Here is a 20,450-nt window from a genome sequence, read left to right on the forward strand (position 1 = left end):
CCGTCGGTGTCGACGAAGGTCCCCAGCGATTCATCGCCGCAAACGACAAGCATACGTTGTCGTCAATAAAGTCAGCGTGCCCATTACTCGCGTTACATTTTCTTTTTTGAGCGTTCTCCGCCGGCGGTAAAAATACAGTCAATCTAGCGAGATGCCGTCGGGTGCAATCGCGGCGATTCCGGCAAACACGCTGCCGTTCTCCCGGCTAATTGGTACGGTACCGGTGTCTAAGGACGGATGTTTAGAGTGTCTGATGGCGCTGGGAAGACGTCGATTAGGCGTATGCGCCCTATTCTCTAACTCGGCCGAAAAGCCGTGCTGTTCGCTAGGCCTTACCGGGGAATCCGAGCCTCGCTAACAGTCCGCCATGTTGCTTTTGGGAGTAGTCAAGTTTGACTACCTGCTTTTTGACTACGTGTGGAGTCGTCATTTTTACCCTAGGGGTCGTTATATTTGGGACAACTTTTTACCACACCAAAGGTAGTCACATATGACTACCTTTTTTTTTTAGAGTGTAGCATGCACCAGTCTTCAATGGAACCGCCAAGGGTTGGGCCTGGTAGGCCCGTCCGGGTGCAGGTAGGTTTAAAAGACGGTGACACTAGAACAGAGATGAGGTTTTAGACGGAGGCCCGGGTGAGAGGTCGTACACGGTGCAAGGAGAAGGACGCACCTACAGGCGCAACCGGTACCACATAAAAAAAGAACATGCAAAAGCAGAAACGGATACAGCTGCTGAAAACTATTTCCCTACAGTCTCAAATGAAGCTGCTGAAGACTATGTCCCTACAGTCTCAAACGAAGAATCACTTGAAAACGTTTCCACGTTTACAAGGTCTCAGGTCCTTCCGTCAACAGGATAACCAAAGAACAACAAGAAGTGGAGGCGTTGTGGTGAAGCCGCTACGATACAGAGATTGACAAGTGCCGCACTCGCACTGCGTTATATTAAAAAAAATATAAAAAAAGAAGAAGGGGGCATGTAATTATGTCATGAGGCTCTCTGATCTTAGAAGAAGAGGACATCCAGTGAGCACGCTCGCAGGAGGTGGCACACGCCGTTGCGTTTGGAACTGACGAGCAATCGCCATAGTTGCTGCTTTGATCCCGTATGTTACTTATTAAATAGTTTGCTTAAACCATTCTCCTGAGCTTAACTAGCAAAATAACACCGGTGACAAAGGTGATGTACGCGGGCAGGCGCTTTTGACGAAACGACGCAAGGTGTGTCAATGAAACGATCGCTAAACCCTTTCGATTAAAGGAAGTGTTGATGGAACGTCGTAGTATACGAAACAATCTGTCGATAAGACGTCGTTCCACGAACTAATAGCCGGCCACCGCTCAGCAGGCCCGTTTAAAGCACAGAACTCGCACTTTTAGCTTTTGCTGTACTCAAATGCACTCAATTTTCCAGCAAAACGTCGACCTATCATCACTACAGTGAAGTTGGTGTAGTTTGTGTATGAATGTGACTATGCGCCGAAGGAGTGAGAAAGATGAGGACACAAGAGCGCGCGGGGGCATCTGAACGCCAAGCTCTGGTTCGAATACCTAGTGGGTAGACCTAAAACTAGCTGCCGTTGTTTGCACTGCACTCATTGAACGCGCTCAAGTGCGAGACCAAAACACCAGACACCTGCGTTCCGTGTCCTAACGCGTTCGCCGAGTGCAGTGGACACAAAGGCTGCTAGCTTTAATTCTACCCACTAACCGCTCCTCACAGAGCTCGGTGTTGAACCTCCCCGATCGCTTTCGCCCTTCTTTCCTCCTCTCCCGCACTTTCTTGGCGCACATCTGCCTCGCCTTCTTTTCTCAAAGGGGGCTGCAGGAAGAGGCACAAGCGCCAGCGACTAATCTTGGCAGAGGCTGGTGGTACACGACAGAAACAACCATGTCATAGCGGCAACCGCGGCCACGAAATCAAGGAGTTGAAGGGCCGGCTGGTATTTGTGAGCGACCACTCACATATGGAAAATACTATGAATACGACTCTCGTTGACTCGTGCTTGCTCTTACTCTGTATCGATTGGATTGGCTGCCCGCAGTGCATAAAACGCGCGATGCTGGGGTTTCCTAGTAAATCTGCGCTGTTGGTTCATTGCAGTGAACCAAAGCGACAAATCAGCGTGGGTTCGGAACTGCCCAGCATACCAAACCCATATTTTTTGTGGGATTCCTGTCATACTTTATCTTGAAATGTTTGTGCAGGGTCGTACGAAGGATGGTGCTAAATAGAAATCAGAATGGTTTGAGTTGTGACTTTAAGCAGAATTTATATCGTAATTTGGAGTACTCCAATTTCACTGTCATGATTTAAATTATACTTCTTGAAAATAATATCACACAAATATAGTTTTCGTTATCTTTTGCTTGTGACACAATGCTTTTCATGCGAATTTATTTTGTATTTAATTAAAGTAATGCCCAAAAAAGAAAAGCAGGGGCGTACGTTCCCCTGCTTTTGAGCGCGCCGCGCGCCTCGAACGCGCGGCGCCGCTCTTCGCAGAATTCATTCACGTGAGGAGCAGACTCCACATGCCGTGCAGGAAAGCCGGCGTTCCGAGGGTGAACGCGCAACTCTGGCTACCGTAGGGAGCCTATAGACGCTTTCAGCACGCGCCAGATTGAGCCGTTATAGCCGACCTTCACTTGTCTTACCAAGGTGCCGAGCCAATGAAGCGGGCTTGGACGAGCCTCCAAAAAGGCCTGTGCTGAGGGCAATACGGTAACACTTGAAATGGCAATAACCTGTCCTCCTGTGGTAATGATGAAGTGAAGCGAACGGAATAAGAGGGAACGAAAACTGAAGGTCGGTTGTGGCGGCGTCCATGCACAGCTGCCTGAAAGCGTTTATAAAGGAACTCTAGTAGTTCGCGCTAAAGGGGCTTTAGTTCGCGCTGCACAAGGGCGCTGCCTGGCCGTGCTTGCTTCGTTATCGGGGACTTGTTTCACCAATACTATTTTGAATCAAGATGCCCGTTTCTAGAGAAGTGTTCCAGATGTTAAGAAAATATTTCTTTGCTATACCTTAATAAATAATGTAAATACTATATGGTAATAAATAAGGAAAACAACCGCTGGCGGTGTTACCTAGACGTTCGTGAGCGTGTAAGGTGAAGCATCGGACCTGGACATTCCGTATTGAGAAGCCGACAGGCATATAGTCTTAGCAGCCCATAAATGAGAATCGTTCTGAGCATGCGGAGTGAATCAGCGCGCTTATATATGGTACTCGATAAATACACCCCTTGGTTGAACTGTTTGCGTGGAACCAGCTGATGGTAGCAACAAGCATTACCCACCTTGCTCAATTCCTGACCGTCGTTATGGTCGGATAAGAACTTACAAGGTGTTTCGCCTCCAGCGAGAGCTTTATGCCTTTGTTAGTTCTTCTGGCTCGTTCACACTCGCGGATTCGCAGGCGAATACGCAGGGAAATTGATGCCGGAAGGAGGAATCTCCTCGCTGGTGACAGAATATTCAACCGCGGGAGCAATCGTTCCGGGACCGAATTTTCCCTCTTGAACTTTCCACGCCGTCGCAGCCAGTCGGAACGCACGGAGGAAATGGCGCTTGCTGACCTCACATCCTGGCCGAGTTGTCCGAGGTGTTGGGGCTGGCACCGGAGTTGTCGGAGTTCCGGGGTTGTGCACATAGCGCCATCTTAGTGGTATCGTTGTGTCAGCAGAAATGCTGACCGACACTCAATTATTCGACCCTGTTTGACAAGAGTCATGTGAGCAACGAAGACAGTGCCCACAAAGAAGATACGTGAAATAAAATTGGCGTGAGGGGCACGTACACACGTTGTCTTCGTTTGATCGTTGTTTTCTTATTACCTTCTCGTATCGCCGACAGAATATTGGGCACTTTTCGGGCACTGCGGTTCAGCCTTAACTTCAAGAGGAAGTCTGGGAGAGCATTTCATCAAAACTCACTCGAGCCAGGACCAGTCTGCTCTGATATCTGCAAAAGACCGGAGCCGTGCGAACGCGACGGGTTGCAACAAATGTTAACGGCGCCGTCTTTTCCGCCCAGTAAATTCGGTCGGCGATAGACTTTTTCGCAAATGGGAACGCGGCCTTCGTTAGTCGTGTATCCAAAGCCCGGCTGACGTCAACGACCGCGTTTGAACAACGTTATAATGACGTGGTACAATATGTTCAGTGCCCTCGCCGAAGAAGGTTGCCGTCTGGGATTTTAGTCATTCCGTCGCAAGCGGAACAAGACCGTCATTCGCCAGAGACGTTCTTTCCTTACCCCATCGAGACTTACTATCTTCCTTTGCGAAGATTCGAGCAGTTTTCATACTACACATTAGTAGTTAGCGGCGAGTTACGGTATTCATAACGCAAAGCTATCGCCGTCGGTTCTTCGCAGGCTCTGGCTAAAAGTTGCGAATTTTGTCCGCCACCGAAAAAAGCGGCGCGTTTGTGGTGAAAATAAGATTCTAAACCCGCGCCCCTAAATTTTAGAAAAATTTTAAATCCAAAAATACGAAACATTTATTAGAAACCACACACTGAAGTTGACATTATTTGGAAATACGTAAGATATATGATACATTTATTCATTTTCTAGGGGTTCTGCAAACATTTTATGTTTGATTTCATGAGGGAAAACATTTTTATCGTATAAAGGCACCAGAAGCAGTCCCATAATCAGTTCAGAGGTCTTATCTGGAATTTGCTCATTATTCGTTCAGTCAGCTCTAACGTAAGGTTATCGTTGTCCTTGTAGCAGACCATCATTTTCATCCAGTACTGCTTCCACATCGAAATCTTCACCATACCCGTAATGAACAACTTTCTCTCGGTCCTCGTCCATATGTCGGTCACCCCAGCCATTGCCTCCGCAATGCTCTTGTGCTCCAAGTTCGAGACCTTGGCCAACATGCCTGTCACGTACTGTCCAAACAGAGGGAACTGCGGACTGCTTTCTGCCGCATTCACTATGAGTTCTAAAAATCTTGTTTTCAACACAAAAGCTTCTCCTTCACAGTATGGCGGAAACACATCGTCTTTGAGGAGCCCAGGGGGGAGGTAGAACTGCTCGTCGGCTGGGTCTCTTCGTACTCTCACCAAATGCTGATCGCTACAGTGAAAGCCGTTGTCCTCTTGGCTAAGATTGGCGATGTACCTGTGGAGACCCACCAGATCGGGGAACGTTGTATCGTTAATGTGAATAACGTACCGTGCGCTGCAGTGTTGGTAAAGCCACGTGGCCATTTCCAGAAAGATTTGTACGGCATTCAGAGAGCTATGTGGCGTGGGGACCACAATAATGTCATCGTTCTTTATCTCTCTCCTCAGAACACGGGATGACTTGGGATCCTGCGTACAGCCTATGTAAAAGAAGATTCGCCAAGGGAGGGCAGTTCTTGTGGCCTCGTTTCCTATAGACTTCCGGATGGCTTGGCGCGTGCTGTAGTGGCCCGGTGCGGTCCTGATGGCCACGATCACTTCAACAGAGCTCTCGCACAGCTGGGTTGGGTAGTGCTGTTCCAACGGCCCGTCCGAAAAGCAGTGCAAGATCATTGCCATGGAACACAGGGACAGGATGATGACCACCACCAAGCCAACGGGGGACTGGCTGTGCCTCGATATTATCACTACAATACTGTGAGAAAAAAGACAATTAGGAATTATTAACAAAAAATAAACTGTTTTAAACGCATCACTTATGATGATTAAAACGTCCAGCGCAAATAGTCGCTGCAGAGGAGGGAAGACAAATAGAAAATGTTCAGTGACTGGAAGAAGCGGTAAAGCCCTGACCAGAGGTATTATGAAAGCGGAGATGATTGCGAGCCTAAAGGAATTTGCGTGAGCGCCCCGTCTGTTTCTTTGTCTGGTAAAGAGTTAGAATGCCTTGCGCGACGGCAGTATGCGTGAGGATAATGGTGCTGGAATTTGGGTGTGTGTTCTTGGGTGCATGTGTGCCTTTTCTTGTTTGGTCGCCATATATAGGTTTGCGCCTTGACGATTAAACTTCGGTTCTAAGTTCAGCGATTGCCTGTGTTCTTTCTTCTGTCCCGTCCATTTGAGCTGTTCGTTTAAATCATCATGCCTTATCAACATGTCGAAGCTCACATTTTGAATCAGTTATAAGCCAGTCTAGTGATTTTGTGCTTGTGGAACATTGCCAGGACGCATGTGTCACGTGAACACGGCGACGCGAAGCCATGCTGTTCGGTTTCGTTAGGGGACATCATTACATCACATGACACTGTGACGCAAAGTGACACCATAATGTGGCATTTTGACGTAACGTGACAGCATGTCATGTAGAATCATGAGGTAACGTCGTGTCACAATGTGACAGCATTTCATATTGTAGATTTCTCAAAATGTGCTCTTCAGTAACCTCCTTAGTGTGCCAGAAAATGGAGGAGCGCGAAGAGGCGGCCCTGTTGATGTACGCGTTTAAATCTAATTGGCCAACTTTAAAGCGATGCTTAAACGAAATTTTAAATATACCCGCCGTGTTTAGAGATAGGCTGAATATGCTCCACAATATCCGTGGATGACAATCGGACGTTGTAGCGATTCTGTTTAGGGATGTCTTTCATTCAGAGATGACACCACCTACATTGCGCCGATTGCACGTGTCCCTTGTTGTACAAAACCACGTGCCGCGTGGCGGCAATACATGATTCGGTCACCAAAAATATGATAAATAAATCGGCTCGAGGCGCTCGCCTCAGATGTGCCCCCGTCACCGTCGGGATCGGTTGCTTGTCCTGCCGTTCTCATCGGCAGGTTCTGGCCGGGAGCCGGCCGGCACCTTCCATGTAAGCACTCACCGATGTTATAGTCCCTTCTTACAGTGAGGTTCAAGGCGAGCGTAGGCAAGGCTTACAAAATACAAAACACGTTTGTATTTTCAGCCTGATGGCTGTATCTTTCGTTTTCAACAGTTTAATGTGGGAAGTGCACATGAGTAGCCAGCGGAGAGAACGTGCAACTTGGCGCAGTCATGGCACAGCCCGTCTCCGGACGAGCATAGCTGAGCAGCGAGGCTGACTTCGACAAGACGATTGCAATCAAGGGCATCTGGTAGCCGCCTTGTCTTTGCTCGTGCGTGCAAGTGCATGCAGTTAAAAGCTTGTGTAATGTAGTTTCAAAAGCAAACTGCATATACTTGCACGCATGGAGCACCAGTGAGGCTATAGCTATAGGCTAGTCACGCATTGTAATTACCTGTAAATGCTCTTAGACGGACATTACAAACGAGGCTTTAGCGACATCCACCGGGTGACAGTTACTAATCGATTAATTCGTTTTAAAATTATTTTTCCTGTCTTTTTCAACAAGAGGTTGGGGTGTACGATGTGATACTGCTCCTTTGTACACGCATGGACCAAGAAATAAGCGCCGAAATTTCATTGTAGTCTTCGTTTAATGAAAGATACAATTTTTCTCCGGTGATCGTGTGAGATATGTGCACCTAATGGCATGCAATTACATAAAATCATGGTGACAACATAAGGTCCGTTTGTGCATTTTTACCGAGCGGAAGTTTGCAGGCAAGACCCAATGAAGGCATGCTGGGGTAGCGTTACTTCCCAATTGCAGCGAGCCTCAAGTTAGCATCTCAAAAATATTTCACATAAAATTCATATTACCGCGTAGCTGACCCAGGAGGCACACGTTTTCTTACGTCTCGACAATTTGGGATTTCTCCTACCCATAGTCTAAAAGATAAGGAGGCCAACAAAACCGTGCCGAGCCAGGCGCTCTCCCTACGACCATGCCCTCTCGCTCAAGCCAACTGTCACACCGACGCCGCGATGGCCGCTCCTGTTTTCTCACCGCCCGCTCTTCCATTTGTTTCTGGAACAAGTTCCCAGATTAAACAATTATTTTTTTTAGCGTAACACGTGTCGACCTGTTTCCATTCGCGACATTTCTGGTGGAGGTGCGGGGTACCTCTAACCCCTTCCCCAAGTCGAAAAAGACGATGAGCACCCCGTACTCAAACGCCCTTCGGACACGACGGCTAGAAGGATGTCGACGACTGGACAGAGCATTGCGAACGAGTTGCCCATCACAATGGGTGAACACCGGAGCAATGCATGCATAACGTCTACTTCTCTCTAGAGGGAACGCACGTACCTCGTATGAAAACCACGAGGCGACGAGGCACTCTTGCGCTAGCCAGCCGACGCTGCGACGTTTGCTGTTGCTTTCTCGATGCCCGCTCGCCAGCAATCTGTTTCGTTTCTGGCACAAGTTCCCCGGTTAAACCTTCATTTTTAATTTTAGGCTTTTAGATTTGTTTCCATCCGGGACAATATATAGGATATCGGTATGTTGCCCATCTGTAACCATTGTTTTTGCGAATGGCGTGTGCAAAAGAAGAGACCTCGTTCGGGTGTATTGAAAGCATTAGCCTTGCTGGCCAATCAAATGTATTAATCAACTTTGGCTTTGAAGTTAAAGACTTTCTCGCGCTGTAGTGTGACTACTTCCGTCGAGATGTTCTGAACACTTCACTAAACGTTAACTAAGCGAAAACCGGAATGAATATTTCGCGATAACTGTGTCTTACTAGTGACACCGCGAAAAAAATAAAAAATAGAAAAACACGATTACGACATTGAGCATATTCATATTGCCCTGCTTGGGGGCCTGAAGGGGATACACAACATTTTGAATTTTAACAACTTGTGAGGCTTTCCGGTTACGTCATCGATCAATGCTGGTGGTCATCCCGGCTTGTTCTTACCGATAAAAAGGAAATTGGTGGTGGGAAATGTATGATGCAGGATTTTCTCCCTTGGCAGAAAGGCCGCCACAATGGCCGCTGAATTGTCAACGGAAGCGATATATTGAGTTATTCTAGCCAAACTTGTGGCGACTAACTTGAAATTCGCCTGTTGTGTTTGTCTCGTCGTTTCGGGATTTTTAACTGCGCAATTCGTTAGATTTTAATTCGAACAGATCTCTCATTTAAACGCCGAGAAAGGTACACTACTGCAGTATGGGAAGGTGTGTTATACGACCAGGTGGACATAGTATGGAGCGATCACCCTCGCGGTAAGTCAAATCTCTACTTAAATTTTGCGAATTCACTTTTTAATTATTGTAAATCAACATATGGTTCCCATCAAAACTGGCTGGGCGTTATTTCACAATTCTAGATCAGTCAATTTTTTTTTTAATTTTTCAAGCACGTGGCAAGCGCGGATGATGCGGTAAAGTCTCCGCTCGTGCAACAGGTGGTCAGATATCGCTGGCCTTGTGCTTGCAATTACCAACTTTTAGCTGGTTATTGGACTTGTGAAAATAAGCTACTATATTATGTACCCCTTGCCGTGTAAGAATAGCCTCCAGTAATCCTTCTCCAAAAAAACATTTGCCTTTCGGCTGCTTCGTAAATTTTGATTCCTTCGGTTAAATACTGTTAGGTCACCTGCATACTTTCGAATATTTCATTTTATCGCCGGAATTCCACAGACGTCACTTGGTCAGACATAATGGGAAAAAGGCCGCGAGAGAGTGTTACCACCGCGCAGGCAAGGCGCTTCTCGCTGCCGAAAAGAGGGGTGGACTGACGTCACGTGCTAGCCATGTATAGACCCTTTTAAGCAGATGTTCACGGGCATCGCCATAACCGGCCCGTTTTAGTTTATTTTATTTTGATCACTTCACTCCATTATTACCACAAAAGTACCGGTTATTTTCCTTTTATGTGGCTGCGTTTACATGACTGCAATAGTAGAGCGTCGATTTGTGTGAAAACCAATCACTATTGCCTAGTCTCTCTGTTTTTCCTCTTCGACCCAATCAAAATGTTCTTATTTCGATTCTATGCTCTACGGTCGCGTCTATGTATCTAAGGCTTACGTCCTTCTTTTCTGCATTGGCCTTTATGGAGGCTCGTCGAAGGCCTCTTCACTGGCTTGATATCTTGGTAGGAGAAGAGTAGGTCTGCAATGGCGGCTGTAATCTGGCGCGTGTTCAAAGCATCTAAATACGCCATTCCACGGAATCTTCGAGCGACTTCCTGTGGGCTACAGAAGCTTTAGATAAAAGAGCGCCACCTGTCGCATGAATCGAATTGCTGATGGCGTCCATTTAATGTTCCCACTAAATCAAGCACAGGAACTAAATCTGTTCAAAGCTGTTGCGGCACCAAGTCATGTGACGTCATTTTCCGAGCTGAATTGAGCTGGGAAACTGAATTGGTGGGCGAGGTGAAGTGACGTCAAGTTTTCCGCTAGATCTAGCGAAGAAACTGCGTTTTTTCATAGATGACCTGATACCAAGTCATGTGACGTCAATCTCCCCGCTAAATTTAGCGGGGAAATTAAATTGCTTTTGAAATCACATGACGTCCATTTTTCCCCCAACTTAATGCGGTTACGCCGCCGCCGCCGCCGCGAAACCCGGAAACAAGTGCCTAAGAGCTGCACTCTAAAAACAAAAGAACCTGCGAGCTCCAATGCGTTACGACCCACTTCTCGTTCCGCTGTACACCAATGACATGACAGACATATTATCGCGTTGGCCATGGAGGCGCCGTGCCTCCTTTCATCCGTGCGTGCTTCTTCTCAAGAAAACCTCGTAGCGTGTGTTAGATAGAAATGGCCCAATGGCACGCCCAAGCTTTTTTCCGTCGACTTACGTCGCACGCAGTTCCGCATATGCGACTCGGAGATGACGGCGCGGGGGCTGCAAACTTGCTTTAACGGGACTCCGAGCCACGGGCATTAGCTTGTTGCCGCCATGAGGCGAGTGCGTGTGGACGTATCTCCAGCTGCTACAAAAAAACGTGGGACGAGTGGAGAAGGACAACACCACCTAGACAGAAGGCCTCCGCACGCCTCACCTTAGTCAGATCGATGGAGGCGAGAGATGGGGCACGAGCGCTGTGTCAGTGTTCGGCTGGGGCCCGTGTCCAATCATCGCGTCGAAGGCTTTCATTATTCTAGGTGGTGCTGACAAGGCACGGCCTCTCTTATATCAACACCCCCATTCTCGTTTCTTGTGCCACTGACAGGTAACTCTACGAACATTTATGCAGCATAGTACACCTCAGCACCGACGAATGTCTTTATACTACGGCTCCTATGCTCTCTTTCGGCTGTGGCTCGAGAGACTGCACGACGTCTCTCGAGCGATGTCGAGAGGCATCAATCCGCCGTTGTCTGAGGTGGTAGTAGCCAAGTTTGCGTATGGTGGTGGCCCGGCTTCATGGACGCCTTTAAGGATTAAGAACTACATACGTTTTTTTTCTAGTTGTTTGGCACGGTATGCGATATAATCACGCGTCCATATCTGTCTTTATCAATACCTCCGTCTCTCGTTGATCAGGACGGGTTTAATGTTCCTTTGATATATCGGCTGCGGTGAACGATAGCCATTCGACTCAAAAAAAAAATGTTGTTTGGTAGTAAGGGATAATAATAATGGGCGTTCATAGGTGTCTGAGTAGTAAGACCGAGACGAACATGATTACTTGAACTGACTTGATTAATTAAGAGACATTAAAGATTGAGGTACATATCAACCCATTCAAAGAAAATATTTTCCTACTTTCATTTGACATCACTTTTGTTCCCACCAGTAAAATAACGTTTATGCTCTTTCATCTTGAATGAAACAGAATTCCTCAACAGCTCATGCTTGCTTTCGTAGGCAATACTTTGCGTTCGCGTTTTGTTCTGTATAAATTACATTGCTACTCTGAACAGTTTTGCCAATACGCATCATTCGGTGTTATACCATTTTATGGGAATTATTGTCAATAAAACATCGAACTTTCCGCGCGATATTAACATTACTACAAAAGTTTGCAAGCAAACCCATCTTTCCCGAGGCATCGTGGTATATGCATTGATCTTGCGCTGCGCCTCAACGTTTTTGTGCCCTGATAATTTGCCTGTGTACACCTTTGTAGCTTAACCGCTGCGTCTAGCTACGATTCTGTTGAATAACACATTACTGCATTAATAAAACTTCATAGCTACGAAAGTAAATTTACTCGCAATGCTAACATATACAGTGCGGTTCCGCGGCGCCCGATCGTTTCACATGCAACACTATTTGTTTCCTAGGTCATCTGTTATTTCTAAACTACTTTATTATCAAAAACCTTGATCGCCTCCTGCAGTGACTTTACAGGAATAGCACTCCGGTCATTACTCTAGGCTGTGTTGCTCAGGGACTCACTTACCATCCTCTCTCAGTCCCCGGGCGCATCTTTTTTTTTTTTTCATCCTCCTTCCCAGAGAATGAAAAGGGAAGAAAAGAGGAGTAGTTCGCCTTCGAAAATTCTGGATGGCGCTGCTGTTCTAGCGCAATATTTTTTTTTATAAACAAGATGTCTTTTTTGGGGGGGGCTTTTTTATTTTTTAACGGTGACTGAACGAAGTACTGGTTTCACAATTAAGGTGTGTGATTTCCCCCTATAAGGAGGCTGTGCTATAACTCACCTGAACAAACGGCATTACTCTGTATACCTTTCACGGCTTTGCTTTAGTAAATCTGTTCGAGTTAAAGCTAAACACCCTGCATATTTTATTTCGCGTTTAATTTGTTCGTATGTTTTATTTACGACTAATGCAATCTCGGATTGCACATCTAAATTGTAAGCCCGACATAAAGAGCTGAGCCCCAGCAGGCCGCCGGCTTGAGTCCTGGAGTGGCAGCGTTTCTCTCCGCGAGGGCTCCAACAAAACAGATCATATAACATGTGTAGTGGGTGTCATACATAGCTTGCGGTGACGTCATATCATTTACGATTTTGGTGGCCTTGCTGTTGAGGGAAAACCGATCTGCAGCATTGTTGTGTCGAAAGAGAATAAAGAAGAAGTAGTCTGTGTGAGAAGACGAAGGAGAAGATGCAGACCTATCTGAATGACGGCGTTCCTTCTTGATTTAACTCGGCTACACCACATAATGGCGACGAGGTAAAGTGGATTTCTCTTCATTAATGCTGCAGCGCATTCCATGCGAAGACAAGAATGAGTCACGCAACGCTGCCACCGCTCCCTTCTTTCCTTGAACGGCCTGGAAGACCCGCGGTTCCATGGTACCAATGGCGACGCAATGTTCGAGAACAACCTCGACTGCGTCGATGAGGCTTCCCTTACGTCGAAACGGAAAAAGGCACTGCTACTACATGCCTTAGGAACAGAAGGACAGCGAGTCTTCTTCACGTTGCCTCACGTCACTTCCGCTTCCCTTCCTACACTACCTACTGCAACGACGTCCACGGCAAGTGATGCTGCATCCACCCATCAAGTGTTACCATTACTACTAACGTGTATCAGGATGCTATTGCGACTCTGGAGGCACGGTACGCCGCGATGTACAACGTCATTACAGAACGCCGCAAGTTTTGCCAGCGTACTCAAGCTCCTGGTGGAACTATTGATGAATTCCTCACTGCATTGCGAGGACTTTCTCAGACTTGCAATTTCGGCTCGTCGTCCGACGAAGCAATACGTGACCAACTGGTAGAAGGAGCTTCTATGTCTCACGTTCGTGAAAGACTCCTCTTGGAAGGTTCTGCTCTTACCCTAGAAAGAGCTTTGAAATTGGCCCGCAGCGTGGAACAGTGCAAAAAAGAAGTACAAACAACAAAGGACGCTCCTGCGGTTGTTCAGAAACTTCGCAAAGCCGGAGGAGAGAACTCGAAGTTCAAATCCCAACCAGGCGTTGACGCGTCAGCCAAACATCAGAGAACATGCTACCGCTGCGGATCAGCAGATCACCTTGCAAATGCTACTACGTGTCCAGCAAGGAACAAAACCTGTTCCTAATGCAGAAAGCAGGGTCACTTGAGCTCTGTTTGTCGTGGCACAGCGTCAGCAATGGAGGTGATGAGTACCAGGAACTTCAGTGCGCTTGAAGAAAGAGAAGAAACTGATCCGGTCACGAAACCCTTGGAAGTTGCAGAAGTTCGCAATACCGGAATCTACGTGACAATGCAAGTGGAACAGCAAAATGTCAAATTCCTGCTTGACACTGGTTCTGCAGTTTCTATCCGTTCTCACGACATCTACCAGAAGAAATTTTCTTGTCAGCATCCACTTCAACCAGCTGCAGTACACCTACAAAACTGCTCAAGGCAACGCATCCCACTACTTAGATGTTTTGTGGCAGCAGTCACCTACCAAGGTTCTTCAGTCCAGCTTGTGCTTTACGTCGAGACACAAGGAACAACCCTGATGGGACTGAATGGACTTTCAGCATTGCGACTTCGCATTGAGGGATCTACACTGCAGTGCCTGGAAACCTCAGCACCGACTTCCACTGATTTAAAAAACTATCGTGGACTCTACCTATGCTCACCTGTTTACTTCAGGTATAGGTCTTGCAATAGGGTACGAGCACCAAGGCAAGGTGAAGAAAGAAGTCGCTCCTGTGACGGTTAAATTCCGTCGATTGCCGCTGACGGTTCGAGATGAAGCGTCTAAGGAACTTCAAAGGTTAGTAGACATGGACATAATAGAACCAATCAACGCATCTGAGTGGGTATCACCAATCGTTGTTGCAAGAAAGAAGGACGGAAAACTACGACTCTGCGTGGATCTCCGTGCTCCAAACAAAGCGATCGTCGTCGACTGCTTTCCACTACCGAACATGGAAGATCTGCTGAATGCCTTGCCTGGAGCCAAGGTATTCTCCAAGCTGGATTTAACATCAGCTTACCATCAAGTCGTTCTATCACCTGAGAGCCGCGACCTTACCGCCTTCATCACTCATGATGGCCTTTACCGCTTCAAGAGTGTGTGCTTTGGTATGGCGTCAGCGCCCTCCGCTTTCCAGAAATTGATGTCAGACATCTTTGTCGGATGTTCGGGAGTTCTTTGCTATCTCGACGACATAACCATTTTCGGTGTTGACGCAGACGACCATGCAAAGAACCTGCTGAAAGTTCTACAGCTCATTTCAGACACTGGTCTGAAGCTAAATGACAAGTGTGTCTTCGGAGTAACGGAATTGACTTTCGTTGGACATACGGTCACTCCAGAAGGTGTTACTCCTCTACAAGCAAACGTCAAGGCCATACAAAAGGCACCTGCGCCAAAGGACCATCACTCCTTGCGCTCTTTTTTGGGACTTGCTGGCTACTACGCTAGGTTCCTTCGCAACTGCGCAGACGAAGTAGAGCCACTAAGAGACTTACTGCGTGGTCAGAAAGCGTTCGTTTGGACAAACGAACGAATGCTTGTGGCGAAAGCTACACCACAAGCATACATTTTGAGCCACCGAATTTGCTTTTATCAGCCAGATCAAGTATAGGAATGGACGCCATCACAGTGCAATGACGTGGCGTGCAAGCCTTGAATAGGTGGATGTACGATGCCTAACACAACGACCGCACTTCGGCTTGGGTCATTGTGAGTGGGCAGATTTTGGCCCAGGTTTGGCAATCCTAGGGTCCTCCGTCGGAACTCACAGGATTTTGCTCCAAGGTCAAAGTACTTCGCTTTGGAGTTTTCAAGGCGCCAAAAAAAACTGAGAAAAAGGAAAAGACCCGAGCGTACCGGGATGTCAGAACGCGGTTTTCTGACTGGAATGATTTTTGCCTAAACGTAAAGCGATAACATGTCTTTGTCTCTACTCCCTCTTCAAACGCGTTCGAACGTGAGCGCGGAACACCGGACGCCGGTGTTTCGCGATGGCCTGCGTTCGAAGTTTGGGTATGCGGAGCGGAAGTTCGTTTGCTCCTTTTGCAGGAGTTGTGGTGAGGCCGGAGCGCCGAGCTCTAATTAGCTCTGGTTGAAGGATAGTGGGTAGACCTCAAAGCAAGCTGCCATGAGGTCTACCCACTATTCTTCAATCAGAGCCAATCAGAGCGCGGCGTTCTGACGTCACCGCAACCCCTGCAAAAAAGCAGACGAACTTGCTCTACGCATAGACAAAGACGGCTAGCTTGACGTCTACCCATTAATCATTCCAGTCGGAGCTCGGCGTTCTGACTCCCCCGCGCGTCCTCGTCTCCTCCTCTCCTACGGTTTGTCGTGTCGCAGCTTCTTTCCAGTCCGCCACATAATAGCCAAGGAGTGAGACTAAAGCAAAGCATGTTATCTAACAACCGAACAATCAGCAGTGCAGTCGAACACCGCCACTTGTCTGTCGATATCGAAAAAAAAAATGCCAGATGACAGCCAGATTACCAGGCAATGAAGCTGAACTTTCGCAATTGTTTGCCTATTTGGGGCCAAGATACCCAGGGTTCGGCCAAAGTAGGTAAAATTTGACTCTATCTTCTGTATTTTCGGGCTTTTGAAGGCCATGAATTCCCAAGCAAAAAGGCCATTTTGTATAAAAAAAAACTGGGTGGCTATGTTGCACGTTTTGGACTCCCAGGAGACTAGGGAGAAGGAAGTGACGTAGGTGTGAATGAACGTATCTTAGCAGCACCACCACGCAACGCGTCATCAGCGACTCCACCAATCAGCATCCAAAGAGCGTTGTTGACGTCACTTCCTTTACCCTAGTCTCCTGGGAGTCGAAAACGTGCAACATAGCCCCCCTGTGCAACCCTGAAAAAATAATTAATCCCCCGCGCTTTACCATTTTGAGCGCAAATCTCGGGAAAAATGAAACTCTCAATCTGCGTTTTTAATGTTTGGTGAACCAAGTATCTTAAAGGACAAAATAAAAACTAAATCGTTCTTTTCCTTTGATAGGCTCTACTTAGTTAGGAAGGGTAAAATACAAATGAAATTGCCATAATTCACGAGCTTGTGGCCGCGTCTAGGTTACAGCGCATAAAACGGACGGTAAACTCTCACCTCATTTCCGAGCACTTGTTTGCCACCAACGGCTGCCAACTTGTTCTAAGTGAAGACGTCGTTTTCTTTGCCGTCGAATCTTTTCATTGCTGTTCCTGGTTAAGATTAAGCTTCGTCTTCTTTCAATAATTGGGAAAGTTGCGGGCGCGAAAGCTCGCGCTGTAGACTAACCTCACTAGCCAGTTTGACTACGCCGGTTGTGCCGCAATGCACTGGAGCAACTTTAAACCTTTTTTTACATGCGATAGCCGAGGGCTTTTTCTTTATCGCGGTGAGGTTGCGAAAATAAAGGGGGACTATTCTTTCAGTGTCGCCCTCGCAAAGCTTGACGACGTAATTGTCGGATCAAAACAAGATTGGATCGAAACCACTTGTGTGACGACAGACTAGCGCGGCTCATGAATAGACAATTGCAAGCATGGCGCCACAAGTGGTGCCCCATGCGTGCAAGCGCGTGCAACGCGCGGGTGAACGTAGCTTTGGCAAGCTCGTAATCGCACGGCCGTGCCTGCTCGAGCAGAGACATGGCGGCGGCCAGTCGCCCAGCTTGCAATCGTCTATAGGACACGAGAACTGTGTGAGCACTCGACTTCGGCTCGTAACAATCAACGCCTCGGCAGACACTCGAGTAGTGGCTCGTGTGAAACCACTGTGATGATGAGAATAGCCGAACTCTAAAGGCCGGTTCGGACACTTCCGTTTGAGTGCGTTTGACTGCGTTGCGTCGAGAACCGAAAGTGAGTCACCGGCACATCTGTGCTTCGTATGAAGTGTGGAATGCAATTCAATAGGGAGTATTCACTGAGGACATAGCTGTGTGCGCGACTGCTGAGCGCGTGCTGACGGCGAGCTTCCACAGTTATTTCGCCACGTGCATTCGGCACACCAAGATTGCCTGTCTTAGCAGCCTATTAACGTGAGCGCGTTCCGAGCATGCGCTCTAAACAACCCCCTCAAATATGGCGTCCAGTGAATACTCCCTATAGACAGATCTCACTAAGCGTTCGACGCATGCGTGACACCGCCATACTTTAGTTCACAGGAGACCGCCGGCTGTGCACGAGAGGGCTCGAGCCGTATCGTGCTCTGCACGCGCACTCCAGCGAGGTTGTCGCCCGAGCCCAAAGACTAACGTTTCCTCGATGCATTGCGACAGCGGTGGCGTAATCAAACTGGCTGGCAACATCAGCCTATTAATCATCTTGGCTCGCGATATAAGCAACACAGTTGTCCTGGCATGTCCCACCCACAACGCTGTCAAACGCAGTAAAACTACAGTGTACTAGAATACTTGGGTAGTGTTGGGACCGAAGAGGCTCGCCTGAAGCGCGTGGTAATGATCGCGATAGGTGTCGCGTCCGCCGCCTTATCCGGAAGGTGTGCGCATGCGCGGCTGCACGCGGGAAAATATGAATCTTTGGTGCCGCTTTGGTGGAGTGCACATAGGATTTCTGATACAGCTACGACCCGCCAGCGGTCGTACCGCGGCTGCCGTGGCATCAATTACGCTGCGGCACGATCGTTAGCAACATGGTGCTTCAATGTATTGGACGGTACAAGCTACATTACCCTTCCTTTACATAAAGGAAGGGTAATGTAGACTTTAAAGAAGCGGTTTCGGTTTGTCGGATGGTGAGCATTTTAAATGAAATACCCATTTCCTTGGTCGCAAATGATGAACATTAGATATTTGAAAGGAATATCTAAAACTCGGAAGCAGTTTTTTTTTCCTATCTTATTTTATAACGGAACGAAACGGCACATACTAAAGTTCGAGATTGTTTTAGTATCTTTTTAATACCCCCGGTTAACCTCTCTGTCTTCTTTTCTGCCCGTCTTCTTTTTCTTGACCTTAATCAGCTCGCTTCACTTGTCACTCATTCTTGTGTCCATTTATGCGACGAACCAGCCAAGCGACGGTCGCAAAGGGGTGAGAATCTTCTATTTCTGCGTGGCTGCCGCGACCATCCGAGAATCACCCGACGTTCATTTGTAAGAAATGGCTTATAAGCCGTGACAATTTTTATCACGCATTTTAACATTTAACTCTAGTCCAAAAACTGAGACAATGTGGGCTGAACAAGTAATGCTTTATAAGATTCAAAGAAAACAAGAAACTATTTCACATCATTTTGAGCAGAAAACATGAGCACACGTAGATCAGGCAAGGAAAACGTTGTAATAGTTTACAGCACGGCATTGAAATAATGGCTACAATGTGCAGCGCATACATGGTTACAATATGCAGCGCATTATCCTCTTGAGGGTAAACCATCTGAAACCTACACGCTCACAACAATACATTTAACCGACAGCTGCTTTCTGACAACCAGGTAAGTCTCGCCTGAGCTGGGTATTCGAAGGGAAACACCCATGGTTCCACAGGGGGCGTATCTGGTTCACGCAGACATTCAGGGTGTTTTTGTTTTATTCTTTACAAAACTTTCCATATTTTACAAAAAAAAAGGATGTGGCAGATACGTGGATGCCGTCTTTCGTTATATCTTTTGGGCTCGGTGGACAATGAATGGGTGAATAACCGTTGCAATGTTTAATAATGAACCAAGATCTGTTAGTTAACTTGTTTATTAACGGCTTAATTGGCCATGGTGCAATTGCAGTTTTAAAAGGAGTCATTATTAAAGGCAAACACAATTTCGACAATTCGCGAAAAGGCCAACGAGGTTCGCGAAATTAATCGTAAAAGTTTGCCTTTCTTCGCTTGATTCAGAAACCGCGTTATGAAAATAATACGTAGAATAGTAACTTAGTCGCCTTGATGTGTGGCGCCGCCGGGTCCACCGAAGAAACGCTGTCGAGTTAGTGACGAGGGGACAGAAACAACTGCGTCATTCTTCTACGTATCAATATCAGCACAACCTCATTCGCGCTTTCAGCGCGCAGTTTTTTTAATTAAGTGAAGGAAGGCAAAATTTTAGCGATGAATATCTCAGGACAGAACGAGCAGGTTTGTAGAGATAAGTAAGCTTGAGGAAGAAAACGAGAAGGGACGGGCAAACAAAACAAAAACGAACGCCTTGTTACTTTCGCTCAAAGCTTGTTGTTTGTTCGCGAACTTTTTAAATTAGGTTGGCCTTTAATGATGGCTCCTTTTAAAGCTGCGATTGCGACATGGCCCATCAAACATTTTATTAACCCTTTGCCTACCGCAAAAATTAAAGAAAAAAATATTTGAAAATACCGATTTTTTTTTTACGTGCCCTATACTCTGTTTCACCTTGTCTTGTACCGCAGGAAAGGCTACAAGCGCGAGTTCCTTGCTCTAGGGCACATCTCAGCGGCACGAGCTCCCGTGCACCAAGGGCAGCTGCCAACGCTATGAGCTCGCCCTCCTAGCTTTCGCTACATGCACCGCTCAAAGAGAAAAAAGAAAAAAAGAAAAAAAAGGCGGGCTGCGCGAGCCGGATAACTCGACTACAGCGCCGCCACGAACTGTCAATACACGCGCCCTCACGAGCTCCCGTTGCCGAGCCGCTCCGGTCCCAACACTACCCAAGTATTCTAGTACACTGTAGTAAAACGAAGTCAAACGCAACTGTCTGAACCTGGCTCAAGAATGCCTGGAGCTCAGCGCGCGTTTTCTACTATGCCAACCCCAGCGCGTGGCTATGATTAGCGCTGGCGGCATAGATTACGCACCAGTCCACGCGGCCTCTTGTTCTGGCTC

The 20,450-nt window shown here is 47.3% G+C and overlaps 1 protein-coding gene across 1 annotated transcript; it reads right to left on the minus strand.

Moving 5' to 3' along the window:
* Positions 1 to 4,664: 4,664 nt before the first annotated feature.
* Positions 4,665 to 5,540, minus strand: LOC120841403 (beta-1,3-galactosyltransferase 9-like). The gene has a single exon (XM_040212297.2). The coding sequence runs from the start codon at positions 5,538 to 5,540 to the stop codon at positions 4,665 to 4,667; it is 876 nt and encodes a 291-aa protein (XP_040068231.2).
* Between the last annotated feature and the right edge of the window lie 14,910 nt (positions 5,541 to 20,450).

The sequence above is a fragment of the Ixodes scapularis genome, unplaced genomic scaffold (genome assembly GCF_016920785.2).
Source record: "Ixodes scapularis isolate PalLabHiFi unplaced genomic scaffold, ASM1692078v2 PGA_scaffold6__148_contigs__length_123643588, whole genome shotgun sequence".
NCBI classification, from domain to species: domain Eukaryota; kingdom Metazoa; phylum Arthropoda; class Arachnida; order Ixodida; family Ixodidae; genus Ixodes; species Ixodes scapularis.